The sequence below is a fragment of the Gracilinanus agilis genome, chromosome 3 (assembly GCF_016433145.1).
Source record: "Gracilinanus agilis isolate LMUSP501 chromosome 3, AgileGrace, whole genome shotgun sequence".
Taxonomy (NCBI): Eukaryota; Metazoa; Chordata; class Mammalia; order Didelphimorphia; family Didelphidae; genus Gracilinanus; species Gracilinanus agilis.
The window spans coordinates 596934666-596957034 of NC_058132.1; the positions used below are offsets into that span (position 1 = coordinate 596934666).

Consider the following 22369-nt stretch of genomic DNA (forward strand, 5'->3'; position numbering starts at 1 on the left):
ATGGCAGATGGATTAGAGGATCAACAACAGGCTTTATCAATTCTCCTGGTCAAGTTCTTCATAATTCTCTGCAGGTATCTGACATTTTTTAGTCATGAGTCAGTCACCTGCTATTGTTAGAATTTGTTGTTGTTCAGTCATTTTTCAGTTGGGTCCACATTTGGGGTTTTCTTAGCAAAGATACTATAATGGTTTGCCATTTCCTTCTCTGGCTCATTTTATAGATGAGGAAACTGAAGCAAACAAGGTTAAGAGATTTGCCCAGGGGCACCCAGCTAGCAAGTGTCTGCAACTGATTTTGAACTCATGTCTTCCTGACTTTAGGCCTGGTGTTACCACTGTGCCACCTAGCTATACTTTTTGTATCGATTACCATCTAAATGGCAATTCACTTACTGTATATTTTCAGTTGATTTGATTCTTAAAAAAAAAAAAAAGCTAAGTAGTAGTATTTTTGCATAGTTTTATAATCTATGTTAATTTTCAGAAGTTTTCTAGTGATTGACTACTTGCTGTAGTTGGAGACAGTATGAGTTAATGGTATAATGTGACTGCCAGTGGAAAAATTCCACTAGTGCAGTCTTAGACACTGTAATATTAGAAATTTTGTACAGAATAAGAGAACAGGAATTGATGATCTCTATATTGTTGAGGCTAGCCATTTGAAACTCAGCCAAAACTGGAACTAGATTAAAATGTTGTTAGGAAATGTTTAGTAAAATAAATGAGAATATAATACATCAGAAAAAACATTAACTTGTTGTTTTCTGAGACCAAGTGTAGCTGACTGTAATCCATTTCCAGTTGACTTAGACATCTAGAATATTTCATGCCACTCCCAACCCTGCATTTTCTGAGAATTTGCCAAGTAGGGGGGCAGTGGCAGGTTTCAGTGGGAAAGGTGCTAGATTTGGAGTCAGAAGACTTGGGGTTGAATTCCGTTGTTATTTACTACTTGTGAGATTTTGAGTGAGGCAGTTAACTGTTTTTATACTTAAATTTGAGAGCTCAGTGCATTTCTGAGAGGCATGTACTATATTTTGTTTCACCTTTCTCCAATTGGTGGTCATCTGCGTTGTTTCCAATTCTTTGCTGCCCAAAGAGGGCTTTCATAAATTTTTTTGTTTTATATAGGACTCTCATCTTTGTTATTGACTTCCTAGTAGTGTAATCAAAGAATATGGACTTTTTAGTCACTTTTGAATAATTCTAAACTGCTTTCCAGAGTGATTGGACCAATTCATTGCTTGAGTGACAATCCATTAGTGCTCCATCTTTTGTTATCTTTGCCAGTTTGCTAACAACCTTAGGATTTTTTGTTTTTATTTGTATTTTTCTTGTGATTTGGAGTTTCCTTTCATATATTTTCTTTAGTTGATATAAAGTGTTAGAAGATATAGTAGACTTTTCCCTTCAAAGACTTTACAGTCTAATTGGGCTCCCACCCTTGTTCAGACTTTCTTTCCCCTGACTAAGCTTTTCATTGGACCCTTTGCCTTGAGTTTCTCCCCTATTTAATGTATCTTCCACTTGTCTGCCAAACATATTTTTAAAATACAGGTCCAACTATGTCACTCCCTTCCTCTTGTGGTTCCCTGTTTTTTCAAGGCTAAAACTGTTTTTTTTTTTACTCAAGTATTTAAAGCACTTAGTTTGAGTCTAGCCTACCTTTCTAGTTATATACAATAATAAATTCTACCTTCTGACCAAATCAATTTCTTTTTCCTTTTGGGTGACATTACATTTCTTCCCTCCTGGCCATTTTAGAAGTTGTCTCCCATCCATGCTTGGAGTGCCTTTCTTTCCTCACTGATACCAAGTCACCTCAAAGGCCACCTCCTTTTTTGATTTCTTCCTCCCTCCCAGTTGCCAGTGTTCTCTCTAATCATATTGTGTTTTCTTAGAATAGTTTTGTGTGTGTATATATATATATATATATACATATATGTTGCTTACTATTTTTTTTTAGTGTCTCTGTATCCCTAGTACCTAGCAGCCTTTGATACCTGGTCAGTGTTTAAGCATATAGAATAANCATATATATATATATATATATATGTTGCTTACTATTTTTTTTTAGTGTCTCTGTATCCCTAGTACCTAGCAGCCTTTGATACCTGGTCAGTGTTTAAGCATATAGAATAAATGAATGAGTGAATTAATTAATTGAGATAGGATATGTAACTTAAAAAACTAAAAGTTAGTAAATGCCAAATATGTGGTAAAGTAGAAATCCTAGAGATGGAGACAGAATTGCTTTTCATAATGTTTAATTTAAAACTTCTCATATGTTTTGAGATAATTGGTTCTAATTCTATTATGGATTGTTTCTGAATTAGTCTTGCAGAAAATTTGATAAAATTGCACTTGTATAGTTATAATAAGGTACTGTGCTAAGTACCTACAAAGAATATATAAAATAGAAGAATAGTGGTACCTCCTCCCTGGAAACTTAAAACCAGTTTTCTTAAGTAGTACAGGAAACTTGAATGACAGAATAATGAACTATTAGAACTGATATTAACATTCAGTATGTTCTAGTTCAATTCTTTTGTTTTTTAAAAAGTTCTATTACTATCTTTAAATTTTTACACCATAGCCATTTCCTGATCTACAAAAAAAAAAGTAGTTGAACAAAGCAAATATTTCTGACAATTCCACTTCCATAGATCACCAGTCAAAGTGAATGAGTTGTGTTTCATCATCTGTTCTCTGGGACCAGATTCTATCTTTGCATTTAGTATGAGTTCAGCTGACTTTTAATGTTTTAATTTATATTATTGTAATCACTATAGATATTGCTTTCTTGTTTTTGCCCCTTCTCTCTGCATTATTTCATAATTTTCCTGTGTCCCTGAATTTGTTGTTTCTTCTGGATACAATAATATTCCACTACATTCATATGTTACATTTTGTTCAGTCATTCCTTATTGAACTTAGTTTAGCTGGGATTTTGCTATAAATATTTTTATGTACATATGTTCTTTTTTAAAAAAAATCCATCATTTCTTTGGAGTATATGCCTGGTTGGTACTAGGATTGAGGGGTTGAATCATATCAGCATTTTAGTGATTTTTCTAATATCATTTTAAATTCATTTTTTTGTGCAACTTTATCCCCTTATTTAAAAAACATGAAGAACTGATGTGGAAAAGGTAAACTGAATTAGTCATGGCTATGTAGCTTGTTGAGAGCAAAGTCAGGATGAAACTCTAGTCCTTGGCTCCTAAGCCTCTTCTCTTTTCACTGTGTAAGGCTGCCTCTCTTTAGCATCTGAAATCTATGTTTTACTGTGGTTATAGTTATAAGATTCAAATACTCTTTGAGGTCTGTTTCTTTTTTCTACAGAACCTCATTTTTAAGCTTTTTGGTTGATCTCATGTTTAATTTTTTTATATCACTTAAATTAAAAAAAATTAAGTTAGACAGCAGCTTTTTTGTCTAATGCTTACATACTTGCTTTTGCATTTTATTCTTATATTTCCATATAAATTTTTATAATTCTGATATTTTTACAGAAACCTGTCTAATGTGGAAGAAATTGGAACTTGTTCCTACATTAATCATGTTATCACCATGACAACACTCTATATTCAGCAAGTAGGTGTGAACTAACATTCCCTTAAAAATGAAATGGGAGAAAATAGATTGTTTGTATTTGCTTTGTAACATATAGTATCTAGAGTAAGATGTTTTTAGAGGCTTAGTAATTTTGAAGAGAATTATAAGAGTATATTCAGCTCTACTATTTTTATATATGTACTATTTAAAACAAACTTAATGTGATTTCTTAGAATTAATGAACCAATTTTAATAAAAATAAGCAATACTGTTTCAAAAACTGGCATATTAAAACATGTCAGAGAATTCTCACCTGATGATTTACTTATCATGTATTCTAATAGGGGAGTTACTTATTAAAGAGATTTTGACTATTTTTAAATGCTATTTATAGAAAACTTGCAGTTTTTAGGAGTCTATTTAGAAATAAATTGTGTTTATGTTGGAAAATTAGGCTTATTTGAATTAATAAATGAACATTTTATGAATGTTCTGTCATTAAGCTTATATAAGTGTAAATATTAAAGTTTTGATATTTAATCATATTTTCTTAGCTAAAAAGCAAAACAAAAGAGAAAGATGTGGCGGATCAGACTTCTATTGAAGAATTTGTAAGACATGCACTGGCTTTTTGTGAGAGTTTGTATGACCCATATCGAAATTGGAGACATAGAATTGCTGGGTATGTCACATAATATCATAAATTGTAATGTGTGATTTTGCTTTACTTGAGAATATGGTAGTAATACCTTCTATTCTCCAGGGAAATAATTGGAAATCTAGAGATATAAGTTCCACAGACTAAAATTTTGGGTCATAGTGTATTCTGGAAACAACAGGTGGTTCATAGGAGCCATTTTAAGGTGATTAAATTTATAAAGACATAGCTCTTTACCTACCTCTAATTTAGAGTCTAATTTTTAATTTATTTTTTAAAATCTTACCTTCCATCTTAGAATCAATACTGTATATTAGCTCCAAGGCAGGAGTGGTAAGGGTAGGCAATGGGGGTCAAGTGACTTGCCCAGGGTCACACAGCTGGGGAGTGTCTGAGGTCAGATTTGAATCTAGGACCTCCCGCTCTAGGCCTGGCTCTCAATCCACTGAGCTACCCAGCTGCCCCTAATTTAGAGTCTTAGAGGGTTACCATACGTAAGACTCAGAAAAAGTACATGACTTGTCTATGGCCTGCTAGGAAGTGTTGAGGGGGAAGCTTTTAACACACCTTCTTGACTCCAAGACCTGAACTCTCACCATTATCCTTCTTTTAGTTAGAATAAGAGTTATGAAAAATAATTCCTTGCTCTTCTAATGTATTTTAAAGGCTAAAGGAAAGAAAATGTTTGATCTCACCAGTCTGGCAGCTTTATGTAAATCACAGATCCAAAAGGAGCTATAAAAAAGCTGACTTAGGGATAGTCTCGAAAGTAAAGGAAGAGTTGAGAAAATTTAGGATGATTGAGGATATCCGAGACCGAATGTGGTCAGCCAAATGTAAGAGGGGAATTTAGATATTTAATTAAGGTATGGTCTCCAGGAATCAATTAGATTAGCTTGATTCCAAATTTAAAATAGACCCAAGTCAGGATGGCTTTTATGGAAGTTTATTTACAATTAGGAAGGTTGAAGGTAGGGAAATAGAGAGAGAGAAACTCTGGCCTGGACCACCAGAGGTCTGGACCGGGTGAGAATTTAGAGGTTAATTAAACAAGGCTACTAGCCACAAGGCCTTTGACAATTAGAGAGGCAAGAGAGGCCTCCCTGAGGCTAGAGCCTCCAGAAACGCCAAGGGAGGAGAAGGGAAGTCAGCCTAACTTACCCATGTGACAATTCAGAGGGAAGCCTTCTGAGGTCTCAGCAGAGATCCTTCAACACCAAGTTTAAAGTACCAGCTGCCTCCGCAGGAAGTTACCATCATATTTAAAGAGATAGCTTTCGGCACTTCTGCATCTACCTTCAATTTCCATTGGACAAATGGCAGCCTTAACTCTGTTTTAGACTGCCCAAAGGGCAGTCCCTTGTTCTTGATTTGTTACTTATTGTCACCTGTGGGTAACTCATCTCCTCCCCACTAAGTTGGGTGGGGTGACATTATTTCTGATGGCTAGAGTCTTAACAATGAATGAGGATGAGCTAATTCCATTTACACAGTTAAACTTAGTGTTTTTCTATCTCCCATTATATGTTGGCTTTCTTTTATACCTATGGGAGATTATTCTAGGTCAGTGATGGCAAACCTTTTAGAGACTGAGTGTCCAAACTGCACCTTATGGCGCATGCGAGCCCCCCACTTTACCCCAGATGGGATAGAGGAAGCATTGCCATTAGGCTGCTTCGCAGAGGGGTAGGTGATGGGAGAAATGTCCTCAGGTTCACGTGGAGAGGGGGAAGGGAGCAGATCCCCTGGCACGCATGCTATAGATTCTCAAATACAGTTCAGGGGTTTTCCCATGTGTTTTGGGACATGTTTTAGTCACCTCTCAATAGGAAAGTTAGCTCCTGCTTTGTATTTTCTTCCTTCTCTAATCTGTGCCCTCTACCAAGGCCATACTTAGCCTGTTGCTCAGTGTACTTAGCCCTTACACACATTCTGCTTCATGGTTCCTATCACATCCTTAAAAGATTCTCTTAAAATGGAGGTGAAGACATACTTCAATCTTACTCTTCCTTAATTCATCCATTATCTCTCTGAGCTGGCGGTTTTTCTTTTCTATTTCAGTTTATGCCAGATGTTTCTTAAATGTGTCAAACTTTTTTTTCCCCTTAAGCATTTTAACAGTATTATACCAAAAAGAATGTTTAGAGTTTTGATGTTTTTTGTTTGTTTGTTTGTTTTTGTTGGGGAGGGGGAAATACTTAACATTAAAAAAAAAAAAAGATCATTATATAAAGGTTTCCTGACAAGGAGTTAGAAAGAGATTGTTTAATATAAAATTCCAAGAGACAGAGAGTCTGGAAGGAAAGAGAACATTTTGACACAAGTGAAAAGAAAACAAGTAAATAGGAAGATGATTACAGATTGTGGGAATGAGGGACAGGTAAAACTGAAACTCAAGTATAATTGCAGGGAAATCATGAATAGTAAAGAAGATTATGATATTGTGCCAAAAGAGAGGGTGTTGTTCCTATCTTTTTTAAACTGAGGGGAACAAAGGGAAAGAACAAAGAGTGGAGATGAAGAATTGAATGAAATGACAATTGGGTATCTTAGAATGAGAGCATGGGCTGAGAACTTTGTGTTTTATGTGAGCATAACTCAAAGAATTGTTACTTTTCAGTCTTGTTTATTTCTTAATCAGATTTTGAAGTTGCCTGAGCAGTGAAAGGATAGAGACATTTTTTTAATTGTTCCATTGTCCATACTAGTAACTTAAGATTTTAGTAGCCTTCCAGAAGGACAAGGAAAATGATGCCAGTTTAACTTCCGGAAATAATATACAAATATGAGCCTTTTAAAATTGTGTTTCTGGGGCAGCTGGGTAGCTCATTGGATTGAGAGTCAGGCCTAGAGACGGGAGGTCCTAGGTTCAAATCCAGCCTCAGATACTTCCCAGCTGTGTGACCCTGGGCAAGTCACTTGATCCCCATTGCCCACCCTTACCACGCTTCCACCTATGAGCCAATACATGGAAAAGGATTTTAAAAAAAATTGTATTGCTTCTGCCAAAATGAAACTTAGGTACCATTCAGACTGGTTTCAATTTAGTAGCAGTTTTGGTGGAATCTTAAATAATTTTAGGAATTCTTCTCTTTTTCCCCTTTCCTTAGTAGATCTTGGATATAAGATCATGCTAAATTAAAGCTAATAATATAAAAATAACTTTCTTCCCACTTTTCCTTCAGTGAGATTTTGGGTAACAGAAGTCTTAGAATCAATACTGGGCATTGATTCTAAGACAGAAGAATGGTAAGGGCTAGGCAATGGGGATTAAGTGACTTGCCCAGGGTCACACAGCTAGGAAGTGTCTGAGGCCAGATTTAAACCCAGGACCTCCTGTCTTTGGGCCTGACTCTTAATCCACTGAGCTACACGGCTGCCCCCTAAAACGTATATTCTTAGAGAATCCTAGAAAATCAACTAAAAAATTAGTGGAAATAATCAGTAACTAGCAAAGTTGCAGGATACAAAATAAACCCACAAAAATCATCAGCATTTCTATATATTTCCAACAAAAATCAGCAGCAAGAGTTAGAGAAATTCCATTTAAAATCACGTTAGACAGTATAAAATATTTGGGAATCTGTCTGCTCAGACAAACACAGGAATTATATGAACACAATTACAAAACACTTTCCGCACAAATAAAACTAGATCTAAACAATTGGAAAAACATTAATTGCTCATGGGTAGGATGAGCTTTTATAATAAAAATGACACTCTTACCTAAGTTAATTTACTTATTCAGTGCCATACCTATCAAACTACCTGAAAAGTATTTTAGAGAATTAGAAAATGAAATTAATTTACAACATATTCAGTTTATTAAGCATTTGCTATTTACCGTGTACTAGGTTAGTCACTATCATTGTTATAGAATAGTGTTTATTAAATACTTGTGTTTCCTATGGTGGTATTGGTAAAAAAAAAAATAGGTTAAATGGGTTCAGTACCAACTTTCAAAGAACTTAATAAGTATTAACTTATAAAACACTTGGAGGTTTTTAAAGTACTTTCCTTACCAAATTTCTGTGTTATTGGTAGAGCAAACAAATGTTGTTATCCCCATGTTTAAATAAGGAAGCAGCCTCAATACAGCAAATATAAGTAGTTTAGAGTGAATTACATGTCACAATTGTAGAAGTACATTTTCTTTCTACTTATCAAGTGAGGATGTTTCTTATTGGTTTTGGTAGCACACATGTTGTGAAAGAATTAAAATGTTAAATTTGCTAATAGTCTTTCATTAATTTAAATAAGTTTACAAAATGGAAATAACATATAAAGGTTCTAACTATAATTTAGTACCTATTTGTCAGTCATCTACATTGATTTTAATTCTCACTATCTTTGTTACCTGGTAACTTATAAGGATCTTTTTATCCTCAACTGAAAGAAATTTGAAGTGATAACCAAAAGGAAATTTTGAATTTCTGTGAAGCTATATTTATTTCATGGTACTAGAATCAGATGGAACTTTACAAATGGAGAGACAGAATTTTGCTATAATTTCCAATTAGACTTAAAATCTATAGGAAGTGTAGGTAATCCTGTATTTTCTGTTTTCTGTATATTTTCTGTGTCAGAGATGTCAAACTCATTGGATAGATTCACAAAACACTCCAGCCTAAACCAGATTAAAATGTTAATTTGCGGTTTTCTAGGTCATTTTGCCACAGGATCCTTTTCTACTTGAATTTGACAACACTTTTCTATGTGATAACTCTAGATTCCCTGTTATCTACTTTTAATATTTCATTGTTAAAGTATAGACTAGAAATGTGGGAGGCAATGGGCAGGGGATTGGTATGTGATTTCATCTCTGGGAAGCCTGGCTGTTCTGGCTCTGTCCTTCCCATTAGATCTTTTCTATGGTGAAGCCTAGTACCAACTAGGAACCTTTAGATACTTTAAATCCAAGAGTCCAGGTTTGGAGGTCAAGATGACATGTGATCATGGGCATCATCTTTAAAAAAAATTATTTTTAAACCTTACCCTACATCTTAGAATCAATTCTATGTATTGGTTCTAGGGCAGAACAACAGTAAGGGCTAGGAAATGGGGGGTATAAGTGACTTGCCCAAAGTTACACAGCTAGGAAGGGTCTGAGGCCATTTTGAACCTAGGACCTTCCATTTCTAGGCCTGGCTCTCAATCCACTGAGCCACCCAGCTGTCCCCCATGGGCATCATCCTCAGGCCTAAATTATTTTAATTCCAAATTCTTGAGTCTGCAAAGATCTCCTAGTTCAGGAATATGCTGGACTAGTCCTGGAGATGACAAAAATAGCCCAAGGAAATTGATAAATTATTATTGTAATATGGACTTCTAGTATTTTCAGTTTCAGAATATGAACCCTAATTCATTCTTTATGAATCAGAATTTCATAGTAAAGTTTCTTCTCAATATTAAGTGGGAAAGAATGGATGTCTTATTTTTGTAAATGAATAGAAGCTTGATTTTGTAAATAAAATATACTGTTCAGTTGTCAAAACAAATTTCTTTAAGGCAGCAAAGTACATATTGGTATTGATTCTATTCTGGACAAAGCCTATCATTGATTTATTTGTTCAGAATCTAAAAATACCCTAAATTTATATTTTAGGCCTTAATCGTCTTTTTGATTTATTCAGAAATATCTTCTTGTATGTTTGTGCTTCTTCTAGTTGTTCTTTATGTGGTATTAAAACAAATTATGTTTAAATGCAGAAAGAGCCTTAATACTGTGGAAAAGAGCAGACAGAAGTACAAACCAGCCTCTCTCACAGTGGAGTTCATTCCTTTCTTTTACCGTAAGTAACGTTTTCACTTTAGTAGTATCATAATTTTCTGGTTGTATACTTCCTGCTATAGCCCTTAAATTTACGTGGTAGAGATTGTGTGATATAGAAAATAAAGGTTAATTGTGTGCAGTGCTCTTATGTTAAGAATCCTTAATTCATTCTTTGTATTCCAGGTGGTCAGTTTTACAGATTATTCTTAAAGTACTTGCAATTTTAATACTAGGTAGAAAGTTAAATAAAATTTTGACAGCCAGTATTTTGAGGGACTCTGGGAAACTGTGATATGTCTTGTGAAATACTATATGATGTAGGAAAAGGATAAGAAACCAGTTTATTCTCAGCTCTCCCATTTAGTAGCTTTCTGAATTTGAATGACTCATTTAACCTCTCAGCTCTAGACTCCTCATTTATGAAGTAAGATGATTTGACTAGTTGGTATTTTAAGAGTCCTTCCAGATTTCAGATTCTGTTATTCCTTGTCGTGTTATATTTTTGTTTTATTTTTCAAATGTTATGTGATTGTATACTTTAGATTCCTTGATTCCTTCTTTAGTATGTTTTCTGTGAAAGCTTGATAACTGACCAAAAGGTATGCTTAGTTATGTAACTTTTAGTAAATAATGTCATATTGATCTCAGGAATTATCAAATCTATCTACCACATCATCAGCAGTGAAAAATCTTTATTTTTTTTCTACTACATGTCTTTTTTAACATTGGGTTTACAACAGACTGATTTTTCTTTTTGCTAGGATAAGAGCTTTATTAAGTAATGTGAAGTTGTTTTAATTTGTATTTCTTTGAGAAATAGCATTTTATAATGCATAAAATATTGAATAAGAAACTAGTAAGACTTATTTGGGTTCTAGGACTCTTTAAAATGGTGTAATGAGTGGACGCAGAACAGCCTTATTCTCAACTATTCCAGCAAGGATTAAAAAAGCCCTGCCATGACCATAGCTCCTGGAAACCCTCCACCTCAGGGACCAGGGTAATCTAGAGAAATTTAGAGCCTGAAGCTCTGACCCTGTGAATTGAGAGATGAGAGCCTGGATCAGGGTGTAGCTAAGTATAGCTGAAGCTTATTGCTGTGTTATTCTGGCTAGGAAGCAGGAAGGAAATGATATGGGTATGCCTTGGAGCATATACACTGTGTAGCTGGTCCAGAGGTTCTTGAACACAGCCCTTCTTAAAATCTACTCTCCAGGTAAAAATAAGTTCCACAGAGGACCCTGGTATTCCTTCCAGAAATACATAGAACTTGGCCTCAAAACAAAACTTTGATCTAGAAGGTATGACTAGAAAAAAAAGAGTAAACAGAAGAAAATATCAAAGATAAGTTTTATGGAGTCAGAGACTCAAAACAAAAATCCAGGAAATAATACCACATCATCCACAAAGTACCTGTCAAATAAAATCCTTGAAATGGTGCCACAAGTCACAAGCACTTGGTTCTAAAATTCTTGTAGAAAATAAAGCAGGGGTTAAAAAAAAGATGATATAAACAAAATGACAACTCTAGAGTAAAGAATAGGAAGGAGAGTAAACAACTTAGTACAAGAAGGATGACAATTAACAGACTCCTTGAAAATTGAATCAATGATTCCATGAAATAACATGGAAAAATTAGAATACATTGTAAGATTGAAAAAATATCAGAAAAATATAAAACATCTATGAAAAACAACTGACCTGGAAAAAAAGATAATCTTAAGAATTATTGAATTCCCTGGAAGCCTCATCCATAAAAACATATTTTAGATACAGATAATATTTTAATGAAAACTACTGAGGTCTAATAGAGCCAGAGGGCAAAGTAAAAAATATAAAGAATCCAATAAATATTCCTGATAAAGAAACCAAAGATGAATAGATACCTTGAAATGCAAAGGTAGACACTTCTGATCAATGGGAAGAAACTGTATAATTATGAAGTATTTCCATTTTAAGAACCTAATTCTTGTAATCCTGATGCCTTTGAGAATCATAGAGGAAGTAAATAAAGATAGAGGGCCTAGGAATAGTATTGTTATATTTTGATGCTTTTAAAGAAGAAAAGAAAAGGGAAGGAAAAAAATGGAATACTAGGGAAGAAAGAGGAAGGGGATGGTATTTACATAACATACATGTAATTGGATGGTATGAGATAAAGACTATACAAACATGGGGGTAGAAGAGGAGGAAATAGGCAACATGTGTAAATTTCATTTTCATTTAAATCAGACAAAGGAGAGGATTAAATACATACACATATATCCACACCTGTGCAATATTTGGTTTAGCAGTCCATTAAAGGGGGGTGCAATGAGGTGACTCAATGTATTAAGAGCCAGGTCTTGAGATGGATAGTCCTGGATTCAAATTTGGCCTCAGACACTTCCTAGCTCTGTGACCCTGAACAGGTCACTTATCTCCCATTGCCTAGCCCTTACTGTTTTTTTTCTGGGGGAGACGGGGAGAGGGAGTGATGACTTAAGTTTCATTTCTGTCTCCCCTTGATCCACCACCCCCATCCTCAGCCTCTGAGGCCAGTGAAAAGTAAATTCCTCAACATGGTAGCAAGTTCAGATAGCACTGAGATCCTGTATCTATTCCCTTGTTAGTCAGGAAATTATGATTCAGATGGGAACTCAAAACCTAGCTATTAAATTATAAGAACAATTGCAAAGTAATCTATAAATGACAGTATTATAAAAACATAATAAACATTTTATACTTAAGTGCAGAGTATAAAATAATGAAGTAAAGCCACTTTTTTCTTTTTAAGCAGGTACCATTTGCTCAGAGCTTTTATTAAGTGGTTGGCCAATTGGGGAAGACTATTTTCTTGATGTTAAAAGGTGCTATTACATTATTGTTTAATTTATTAGTTGCTGGGAGCCCCTCAGAGAAATAAGAGGCTCCATCAGGGTCCATCAAGTCAATGTAAATGGCAAAGCCTTACATTGATCCCTATTGTCTGAAAATCAGGCCACAGTATGGATGGATACCCAGTCAAACCCCTTTGTGTGACTCCCTTCTGGCCAACATTTTTTATTATTAAAATTATTATAATCTATATTTTAAGATAGCCTCAAGTTTGTAGTATAGATATAAAATTTCTTTATAAGAATGTATTTATAGAACTTTTAAATAGAATTCCCTTGTATACTCTATAATAAACCAGCATTTAACGAGTTAATAACTCAGTAAAATAACAGGAGCTGCTTCAATCTCTCTCAGAGCTTGAAGGCTACAGCATGGCAAAATCAAAACATAATACATTCTCACTTCATTTTCTCACCCTGAATTTAACCCTATGAAACCAAAAGATTCTTACACTTTATTATTTCCCACGTTAGACTTATCCCCCTGAATTTGGGGATTCTCACACTCTAATCCACTTTTGAAATATATTGAAGATTCTTTTTTATAAAAATAAAACTTAGATAACATAAGGTCTTGGTCGCCTTGAGGACTATTTAGACTAGGTATAGGTAGAAATACGTTTTGTGTGCCAAAATTTTATGTAACCAAGTGTAATCTTGATTTATTTTCTCTGGTTTGAATTTGAAATGTAAAATTTCCCAGCATTTGTGTGACTGTGAGAGAAAGGTATAAAATATTCTACAGGAAATAGAACAGAAAACCTACTATGTCTCTGACTCTCTTTCTTCCTCCCTCTCGGCTAAACCATCATACCTCTCAAGATAACTGGAAACTGTTGACTGGCTTCCAGCAATTAGTATTAAATTTAAGAATTTCATTGGATTTCTTATTGATTTGAGTCCTCCCTACAACAGTATAGAATGCAGCCCATCCCTATCTTCTTGTTCTTTGCAACTATTGTTTATGACTTCCCACAAATCTTCTATAATATTCTAATATTTTTCACATTCTAATATTCTTGTTACTTTCTATTATATTTCTTGACATTGTGTTTGTGGCAATGATGTTGCAAGCTGTCCAGCTGTTATTTTAAAATAATTCTGTCATCAGTTTTCTAACCAAGGCAATTTCCAGGTTTTTTTCTATTGTTTATAATGTAGATATTGGTATTTGAGTATAAATAGGTCCCTTTTAACTTTATATATTTAGTCTATGATCTTTGTGGTGGAGTTCTCAGATCAAAGGTGATCAGTTTAGCTGTTCCCTTAAACAGAATCACAAAATTTGAGATTTGAAAGAGACCCTCAGGGTCTATACATAGCAACCCATACATATATGGAATACCTATTATAAGAGTCCTTTTAGATTATTACTTCCTCATGCAGTGATGGCTATCAGTCTTAGTTTTGTGTTATCTCCAAATCTGATAAACATACATTGATATCTTTACCTAAGTCATTGATTAAAAATGTTAAATTGCACAGGATTTAAGCACAAATCCCTGGCATGCTCCATATGCTTCTGTGTTGACACAGATATTTTTTTTAATTCAAAGATATTTTTATTATGTATAAGAACAATTTTCAGTGTTTTCTAAAATTGTAAGATCTAAATTGTCTCTCTGCTTCTTTTCCCTCCCCCCTTTCAGAGATGATAAGCAATTTGACCTGAGTTATACATACATTATTATGAAAAACATACTTCCATATTTGTCATTGTTGTAAGGGAATACTTATATAAAACCAAATCCCAAAATAAAGTTATAAATAAACTAATGTGGAATATAGTATTGTTTGATGTCTATCTGATTTCCAATAGTTCTTTCTCTGGAGGTGGGTGGATAGCCTTCTTTGCCATAAATCCTTCAGAATTGTCTCAGATAATTGTATTGCTGAAAGTAGCTGTCTTTCACAGTTAATTATTGTACAATATTGCTATTACTGTGTACAGTCTTCTCCTAGATTGTCTTATTTCACACTGCATCATTTCATGTAGGTATTTCCAGCTTTTTATGAAATCATCTTGCTTATCCTTTCTTATAGCACAATAGTATTCTATCACCATCATATACCACAGTTTGTACAGCCATTCCCCAATTGGTGGACATCCAATTTCCAATTATTTGCTATCACAAAAATTGCTGCTATAAATATTTTTGTACAAGTAGGTCCTTTCCCCTTTTTTATGATTTCTTTGGTATACAGACCCAGTAGGAGTATTACAGGGTATGCACACAAAGGTATGTGCAATCTTATTTTATTATTTTTAAATATAATTTAAAAAATATTTTTCCGTGGTTATATGATTTATGTTCTCTCCTTCCCCTTTTTCATCCCCCCTCCCAGAGCTGACAAGCAATTCCACTGGGTGATACTTGTATTATCACTCAGAACCTATTTCCATATTATTCATTTTTGTAAAAGAGTAATCTTTTAAAACCCCAAACCCCAAATCATATACCCATATAAAAACATGATAAATCATATGTTTTCTTCTGCATTTCTTCTCCAACTCTTCTTTCTCTGTATGTGTATAGCATTCTTTCTCATAAGTCCCTCAGGGTTGTTCTGGATCATTGCATTGCTATTAGTAGTGAAGTCTATTACATTTGATCATCCCATAGTCTTTCAGTTACTATGTCAAATGTTCTCCTGGTTCTGCTCATTTCACTCCAGGTCAGTTCATTTAGGTTTTTCCAGTTCTTATAGATATCAAGCAGTTAATTATTTCTTATAGCACAGTAGTATTCCATCACCATCATATACCACATTTTGTTCAGCCATTCCCCAATTGAGGGGCAATCTCTCATTTTCCAATTTTTTACCACCACAAAAAGCACAGCTATAAATATTTTTGTACAAACAGGTCCGTCCCTGTTTTTTTTTTTTTTTAATCTCTTTTGGGTACAAACCTAGTAGTGGTATTACTGGATCAAAGGGCATGCATTCTTTTAAAACCCTTTGGGCATCCAAATTTATGCACAATTTTACATATATTTTTTGGGTATAGTTCCAAATTGCCCTCCAGAATGGTTTAGTCATTTCATAACTTCACTAATAATGCATTAGTGTTCCAATTTTGCCATATTCCCCCCCCTCCCCCAACGTTTATCATTTTCCTTTACTGTCATATGTGAAAGGAAATTCTTGGTTCTCTTGGTCTATTCTGAATTTATACTTATGAAAAGGGAATCCTTTGTTCTCTTTGCCTAGTTGGAGTTAAAGCTTTGGTTAACAATAACTTAAGTACCCCTACTTAGTACCTCACTAGATTATGAGGACAGGATTAACTCTCCTTTGTCTACTTTTGAATTAATCAACAAAAGTGAATACATCAATACTTAACCCTAAAGAAAGGGAAATTCTTACTATAGGAGTTTGCACCTCCAAAAGGAAGACACCTCTACTTAACCTTAAGTAGGTAGAAGTCTGCAACCCATTTGCTAATTGGGTAATAACTCAGTAACATGCAAATCCAAACTGGATGACAACTCAGAAACATGTGAATCCTAGAAGGAGAGTTAACACCTTTCCGTGGAGGTGAGAAGTCATTCCCCCAGACACTGCCCCTGGGCAGGGCTAGACAATTTGGAAACTGTGATTGGCCCATGTGAAGAAGAGCAGAAATAGGAAACTACCATAAAAGCCATGAAATCCTGGGTCTGAGGTAGTTTGGTGAAGTTGAGTCTGGTGGAGTGTGTCTCTTGGAGATAGTTTTCGAGGGAACTTCACTGGAGACTGTGGCTTGAATTGTGGCATTAACTTATATTCTGACTCTTGGACTACTTTGTTGGGTGAGTGAAAAGGGCTGACTCCTTTCCTGGTTTCCTAAGAGACTAGCTTCCATCTTGGAGGAGACCTTTACTGGCCCTCCTGGATGAGGACTAGTATAGATATTTTCTTTAATCTCTCTCTCATTTCTCTACTTTATTGTTCCCACTCTTTTTTGTAAACAGACTTCTGACTTGAGATATAATAACTCCGGAGACCACATTATTTCATATAATTTAAGTCCAACCACTAAATTTAACCTTTACAATATTTGACATTGAACTGTTAACTGATTGTTGAATGTGATAGTCTAACCAGTTTTGAATCCCTCTGATTGTATTATCACATCCATATTTCTCCATCTTTACAAGAATATCATAAGAGCTACTTTGTCAGTAGCCTCATCAGTAGAAATCTAGGTAAACTATATGTACAGCATTTCTCTTATTTGGTTATTAATCTTTCAAAAAATGAAGTGAGATTAATTTGGCATTACATACTTACAGACTCTTTATAATCACCACTTTTTCCAGATGTTCCCAACCATCTGTTGCCAGATTTCTCTTTGATATCTATTATTTGTGTAAGGAATTAAAATTTGTAGTTGGACTAAATATATGAGAATTTTAAGATAATACTGTGGTCACCAATTTAAAAATATTGTAATTCAAGTCAAATTGACTTTCAATAGTTTTATTTACAAAGAGGTGGAAAAAAGTGAAAGTAGAGGAATGTAAAAGAGGGTAGAGAAAATGTCTACCAATCACCCTAATGTTGTTCTAGTCCCCGCCTCAACCCAGGCAGGGCTTAACCCCTCAGCTGGAGGACTTGGTGTTGAATTAAACAAGGGTTCAACTCATGCAGCCTCCTCCAAGAAGGGGAGACCTCTCTGGAACTAATCTCTCCAAAAGCCAGGAAAAGCGGGTCAGCTTTTCATTTACCCAAGCTGAAGCTCCAAAGGGAGAAGATCTAGGAGTAGTCTTACCAGAAGCAGTCCAAGATCTAGAGTCCCATGTCCAAGTTGTAGCTCCAAGCTGCAGTCTCAGTCCAAGATCTTCCAACCTGAAAATTCAGGAAGAAGACCTCTTGGACAGGAAGTTCATAGACCTTTTTTATGTCACTTCCTGTTCCTTCCTTCACTTTACGGGGACCAATTGCAGTATTTAAATTTGCTTAGCACAGCCCTGGGGTGGTCGGTTGCTTCTGGAGTTGTCACCCACTTTAGCAAGTGGCTTTCAAATCTTCCCTACTTAGTGTTAAGTAGGGGTGTCTATGCTTTTGGTTGATTAAATTTAAAAGTAGACAAGGAGAGAGTCAATTCCATCTTCACATTTGGTTTACCAGTTTTTAGTTTAAAATTATTTAGTTGATTAAATTTTAATCCTTTATTCAAAGACCATTTATGAAATATAATTTTTCATATATTTCATATATTTCATATAATTTAAAAGTATTCCTGCTTTTGTGAACTTGTGTCATAATGATGATGTATTGTAAAGCCTGTCTGTCTGTCTCACAAACTCTTTTCTGTTCAAATTTAGTAACCACCAAAGATCTCTCTTCTAGTTTTCTGAAAAAAAAAATTTCAGAACCTTAATTTCTTTATTGTTATCTCTTAGATGTGTCTAATTTTGAAAGGGGTATATTGAATGGTTTGGTTTTAAAACCATAAGGTATGGTTTTACTTTTTCTTTGGGATTCAATTAACTTTGAAGTTCTTAGAGGGTATCAATAGCGATTCATGGTCTATAGTTCCTTTAAATGTAATATAGTTTTCTTGCTTATTTCTTTTTATCATATGTTATTAACTTTGTCTGAAATCATGATTATCCCACCTTTTTGTTTGAAAAAATGTTTTTTGAAGTTTCCTTTTTGAAGTAATACATTTTATTTCAATTTTAACTGTGAATTTTTATGTTTTCAAGTGTATTTCATGTAAAAACTAACACTAAACAAAAATGTTGGATTCTACTTTCTAATCCGTTCTGCTGTCTCTTTCCATTTTATGAATGAGTTCATCTCATTTGTGTTCACAGTTATAATTGTTAATTTTTTAGTTCCCTTTATCCTAATCTCTTATTCTATTTCCTCTCCCTGATTCCTTTTAACACAGAAGAATATAGCAAAAGAATAGTTTTCTTATCCTAGTGATATGTCATTGGAATGATTTGCTTTCATTCCATTTCCCTTCTCTTCCCCTTGTCCAGGCATCATTCACATGTTTTTTCCCTTTTAATCACTTCCTTATGACACTATAGGTTATTTGCAAAACTTGTCCTTACTTTGGCTTCCAGGTTCTCCTTTTCTTCATAGTTGCAGTTACTAAATTTTATATGATCCTCATTGTGGTGCTTTGGTACTTGAACTCTTTTTTTTGGTTTTTTTTTACAGTTTCTTTTTAAAAAGTCTGGATCCTCTGCATTTTGGCTCTGACATTCTTGGGAATTTTCCAGGAATTTTTAGGAAAATTCCTCATTTATTGCGTTGCCTCTTTGGTCTAGTAGGTTTGAACAGTTTTTATTAATAATTTCTTGAAATTTTATATTCATGAGTTTTTTGGTTATGATTTTCATATAGTCTAGTGATTCTTAGATTATCTCTCCCCTATTTTTCAGATAATTTTGTCTTTGATAGCATATACTTTATAATTTCTTCTTTTTGTAATCTTTAGATTTTTTTTAATTTCTAAATTTTATTTTCCCCCAATTACATGTAAAAACAATTTCCAGCGTTTTCCAAAGAATATTGAGTCTTGAATTCTCCACCCCACCCAAGTTCCCTCTGTCCCCAAGTGTCACCAACTGTCAGCCACTCCTTCTCTGGCTCCTTTTGTCCCATCCCCCTTGCACAAATCCCATCCTTACACTTCTCCCCCTTGAGATAGTAAGCAATCTCATATAGATTTTACAGGTGCAATCACTGAAAATGTTTTTCCACATTAATCCTTTTGTGGAAAAAATTAAGAAAGTGGAAAAAAGTTTTCTTTGGTTTGGATTCAGACTCTTATTAGTTCTTTTCCTCTTGAAGCATATGGCATTTTTAATCATTAGTCCTTTGGGATAGTTTTGAATCATAGTATTGCTAAGAATAGCAAAATAATTCATAGTTGTTCATTGTATAGTATTCCTATAGCTGTGTACATTGTTCTCTTAGTTCTGCTTATTTTACTCTGCTTCAGTTCATGTAAGCCTTTCCAAGGTTTTTCTGAGCTCTCTTGCTTGTCATTTCTTAAAGCACAATAGTATTCTATTACAGTCATCTACTATAAGTTTGTCAGCTATTATCCAGTTGATGCATATCCCTCATTTTTAAATTTTTTTGTCTCCACAAAGAGCTGCTTTAAATATTTTTGTACATAAAAATCCTGCTTTTTTGTTTTTTATCTCTTTCGGATACAAATCTAGTAAGGGTATTGCTGGGTCAAAGAGTATGGATTGTTTTATAGTCCTTTGGGCATAGGTCACAATTGCTCTCTAGAATGATTGTCATTTTACAACTCTCATGCCAGTGTGTTAAAGTCACGGTTTTACTTCATCTCCTCTAATAGTTATAATTTTTCTTTTCTGTCCTATTAGCCAATCTGATAAATGTAAGGTGGTACCTCAGAGTTGTTTTAATTTGCATTTCTCCAGTTAATAATGATTTAGAGCATTTTTTTTGCATGACCATAGAGACTTTTAATTGCTTTGTTTGAGAACTGCCTTTTCATATCCTTTGGTCATTTATCAGTTCGGGAATGACTTCTATTCTTAAATATTCCATTCATTTCTATATGCATTTGAGATATGAGATCTTTGTTTAGAGACTTGTAAAAATTTTCACCATTATGATTATTGTTTGTTACTCTCCATCTTATTTGTTGGTTTGGTTTCTGATTACCACCTCCTCCAATTTGTCCTCTTTAAAATCAGCTCTTAACCTTTTCTACTCCTGATATCCTATAGGTTAAGATGGATGTTTATACTCATTGATTGTGTATATTCTTCCCTTGTTGAGTCAATTCTAATGAGAATGAAGTTTACATACTCCCCTTCCACCTTTCCTGTCTTCCACATCATTGTAAAAGCTCTTTCATGCATCTTTTATGTGTGACAATTTGTCTCATTCTATTTTTACTATCCCCCTTGTCCCATTGTATTCCTCTTTCTTATGCTTTAATTTAATTTTATATCATCCCATCATATTCAGCTCACACTCTTTCTCTCTGTCTATGTATATGTCCTTTAACTCATCTAATAATAATTATAAAGTTCTTTGAAATTGCAAGAATCATCTTCCCATGTAGGGATATACACAGTTTAACCTTATTGAATGTCTTTTGACTTCTCTTTCTTGTTTCCCTTTTTATACTTATCTTGAGTCTTTTACTTGAGAGTCAGACTTCCATTTCTCTCTGGTCTTTTCAGTAGGAATGTTTGAAAGTTCTCTTTATTTCATGGAATATCCATTTTTTTTTCCTCTGAAGTATTGTACTCAATTTTGCTGGATAAGTGATTTTGGTTGAAGTCCTAGTTGTTTTGCTTTTTGGAATATCATATTCCAGGACCTTTGATCCTTTAATGTAGAAGTTGCTAAATTTTGTGTGTATCCTGCCTGTGGTTTCACAATATTTTAATTGTTTCATTTTGGCTACTCAGAATATTTTCTCCTTGACTTGGGAGTTCTGGCTATAATGTTCCTGGGAAGTTATCCTTTTGGGATCTCTTTCAGAAGTCAATCAGTGGATTCTTTTCCTTTCTTTTTTGCCCTCTGGTTCTGAAATATCAAGGCAGCTTTCCTTGATTTCTTGAAAGATGATGTCTAAGCACTTTTTTAGATCATGGCTTTCTGGTAATTCAGTAATTCTTAGATTATCTCTCTTGGATTTATTTTTCAAGTCAATTGTTTTTTCCATGAGATATTTTACATTTTCTTCTATTTTTTCATTCTTTTGACTTTGATTGTTTTTTTTTTAAATTTAAACATTTATTAATAATCATTTTTAACGTGGTTACATGATTCATGCTCCTACTTTTCCCTTCACCCCCCGCACTCCCCGCACCCATGGCCGACGCACATTTCCACTGGTTTTGTCATGTGTCCTTGTGATCAAGACCTATTTCCAAATTGTTGGTGGTTGCATTGGTGTGGTAGTTTCGAGTCCACATCCCCAATCATGTCCACCCCGACCCATGCATTCAAGCAGTTGCTTTTCTTATATGTTTCCTCTCCTGCAGTTCTTCCTCTGAATGTAGGTAGCGTTCTTTACCATAAATCCCTCAGAGCTGTCCTGGGTCATTGCATTGTTGCTGGTACAGAAGCCCATTACATTCGATTTTACCACAGTATATCAGTCTCTGTGTACAATGTTCTTCTGGCTCTGCTCCTTTCGCTCTGCATCAGTTCCTGGGACTTTGATTGTTTTTTGATGTCTCATGAAGTCACTGCTTTCCACTTGTTCAATTCTAATTTTTAAGGCATGATTTTCTTGAGGGAGCTTTTGTACCTCCTTTTCCATTTGGCCAGTTCTACTTTGTAAAGAGTTCTTTTCCTCAGTGAATTTGTGTACCTCTTTTTCTATATGACCAATTCTGCCTTTTAAGAAGTTCTTCCCTTCCGTTCATTTTTGTATATATTTTTCCATTGGCCAATTCTGCTTTTTAAAGAGTTCCTCTCTTCTTTGGATTTTTTGTACCTCTCTTATCAATTGGCCTATTATGTTTTTTAAGGTATTAACTTTTTCAGTATTTT

The 22369-nt window shown here is 34.4% G+C and overlaps 1 protein-coding gene across 1 annotated transcript in view; it reads left to right on the forward strand.

Annotated features, from left to right (window-relative positions):
- Positions 1 to 22369, forward strand: part of NBEAL1 (neurobeachin like 1) — a 173817-nt gene continuing 151448 nt past the window's right edge. Inside the window, exons 1-4 of the mRNA XM_044670647.1 lie at positions 1 to 74; positions 3519 to 3600; positions 4116 to 4243; positions 9929 to 10011. Coding sequence (XP_044526582.1) covers positions 1 to 74; positions 3519 to 3600; positions 4116 to 4243; positions 9929 to 10011 — 367 coding nt within the window. The remainder of the gene's footprint in view (positions 75 to 3518; positions 3601 to 4115; positions 4244 to 9928; positions 10012 to 22369) is intronic.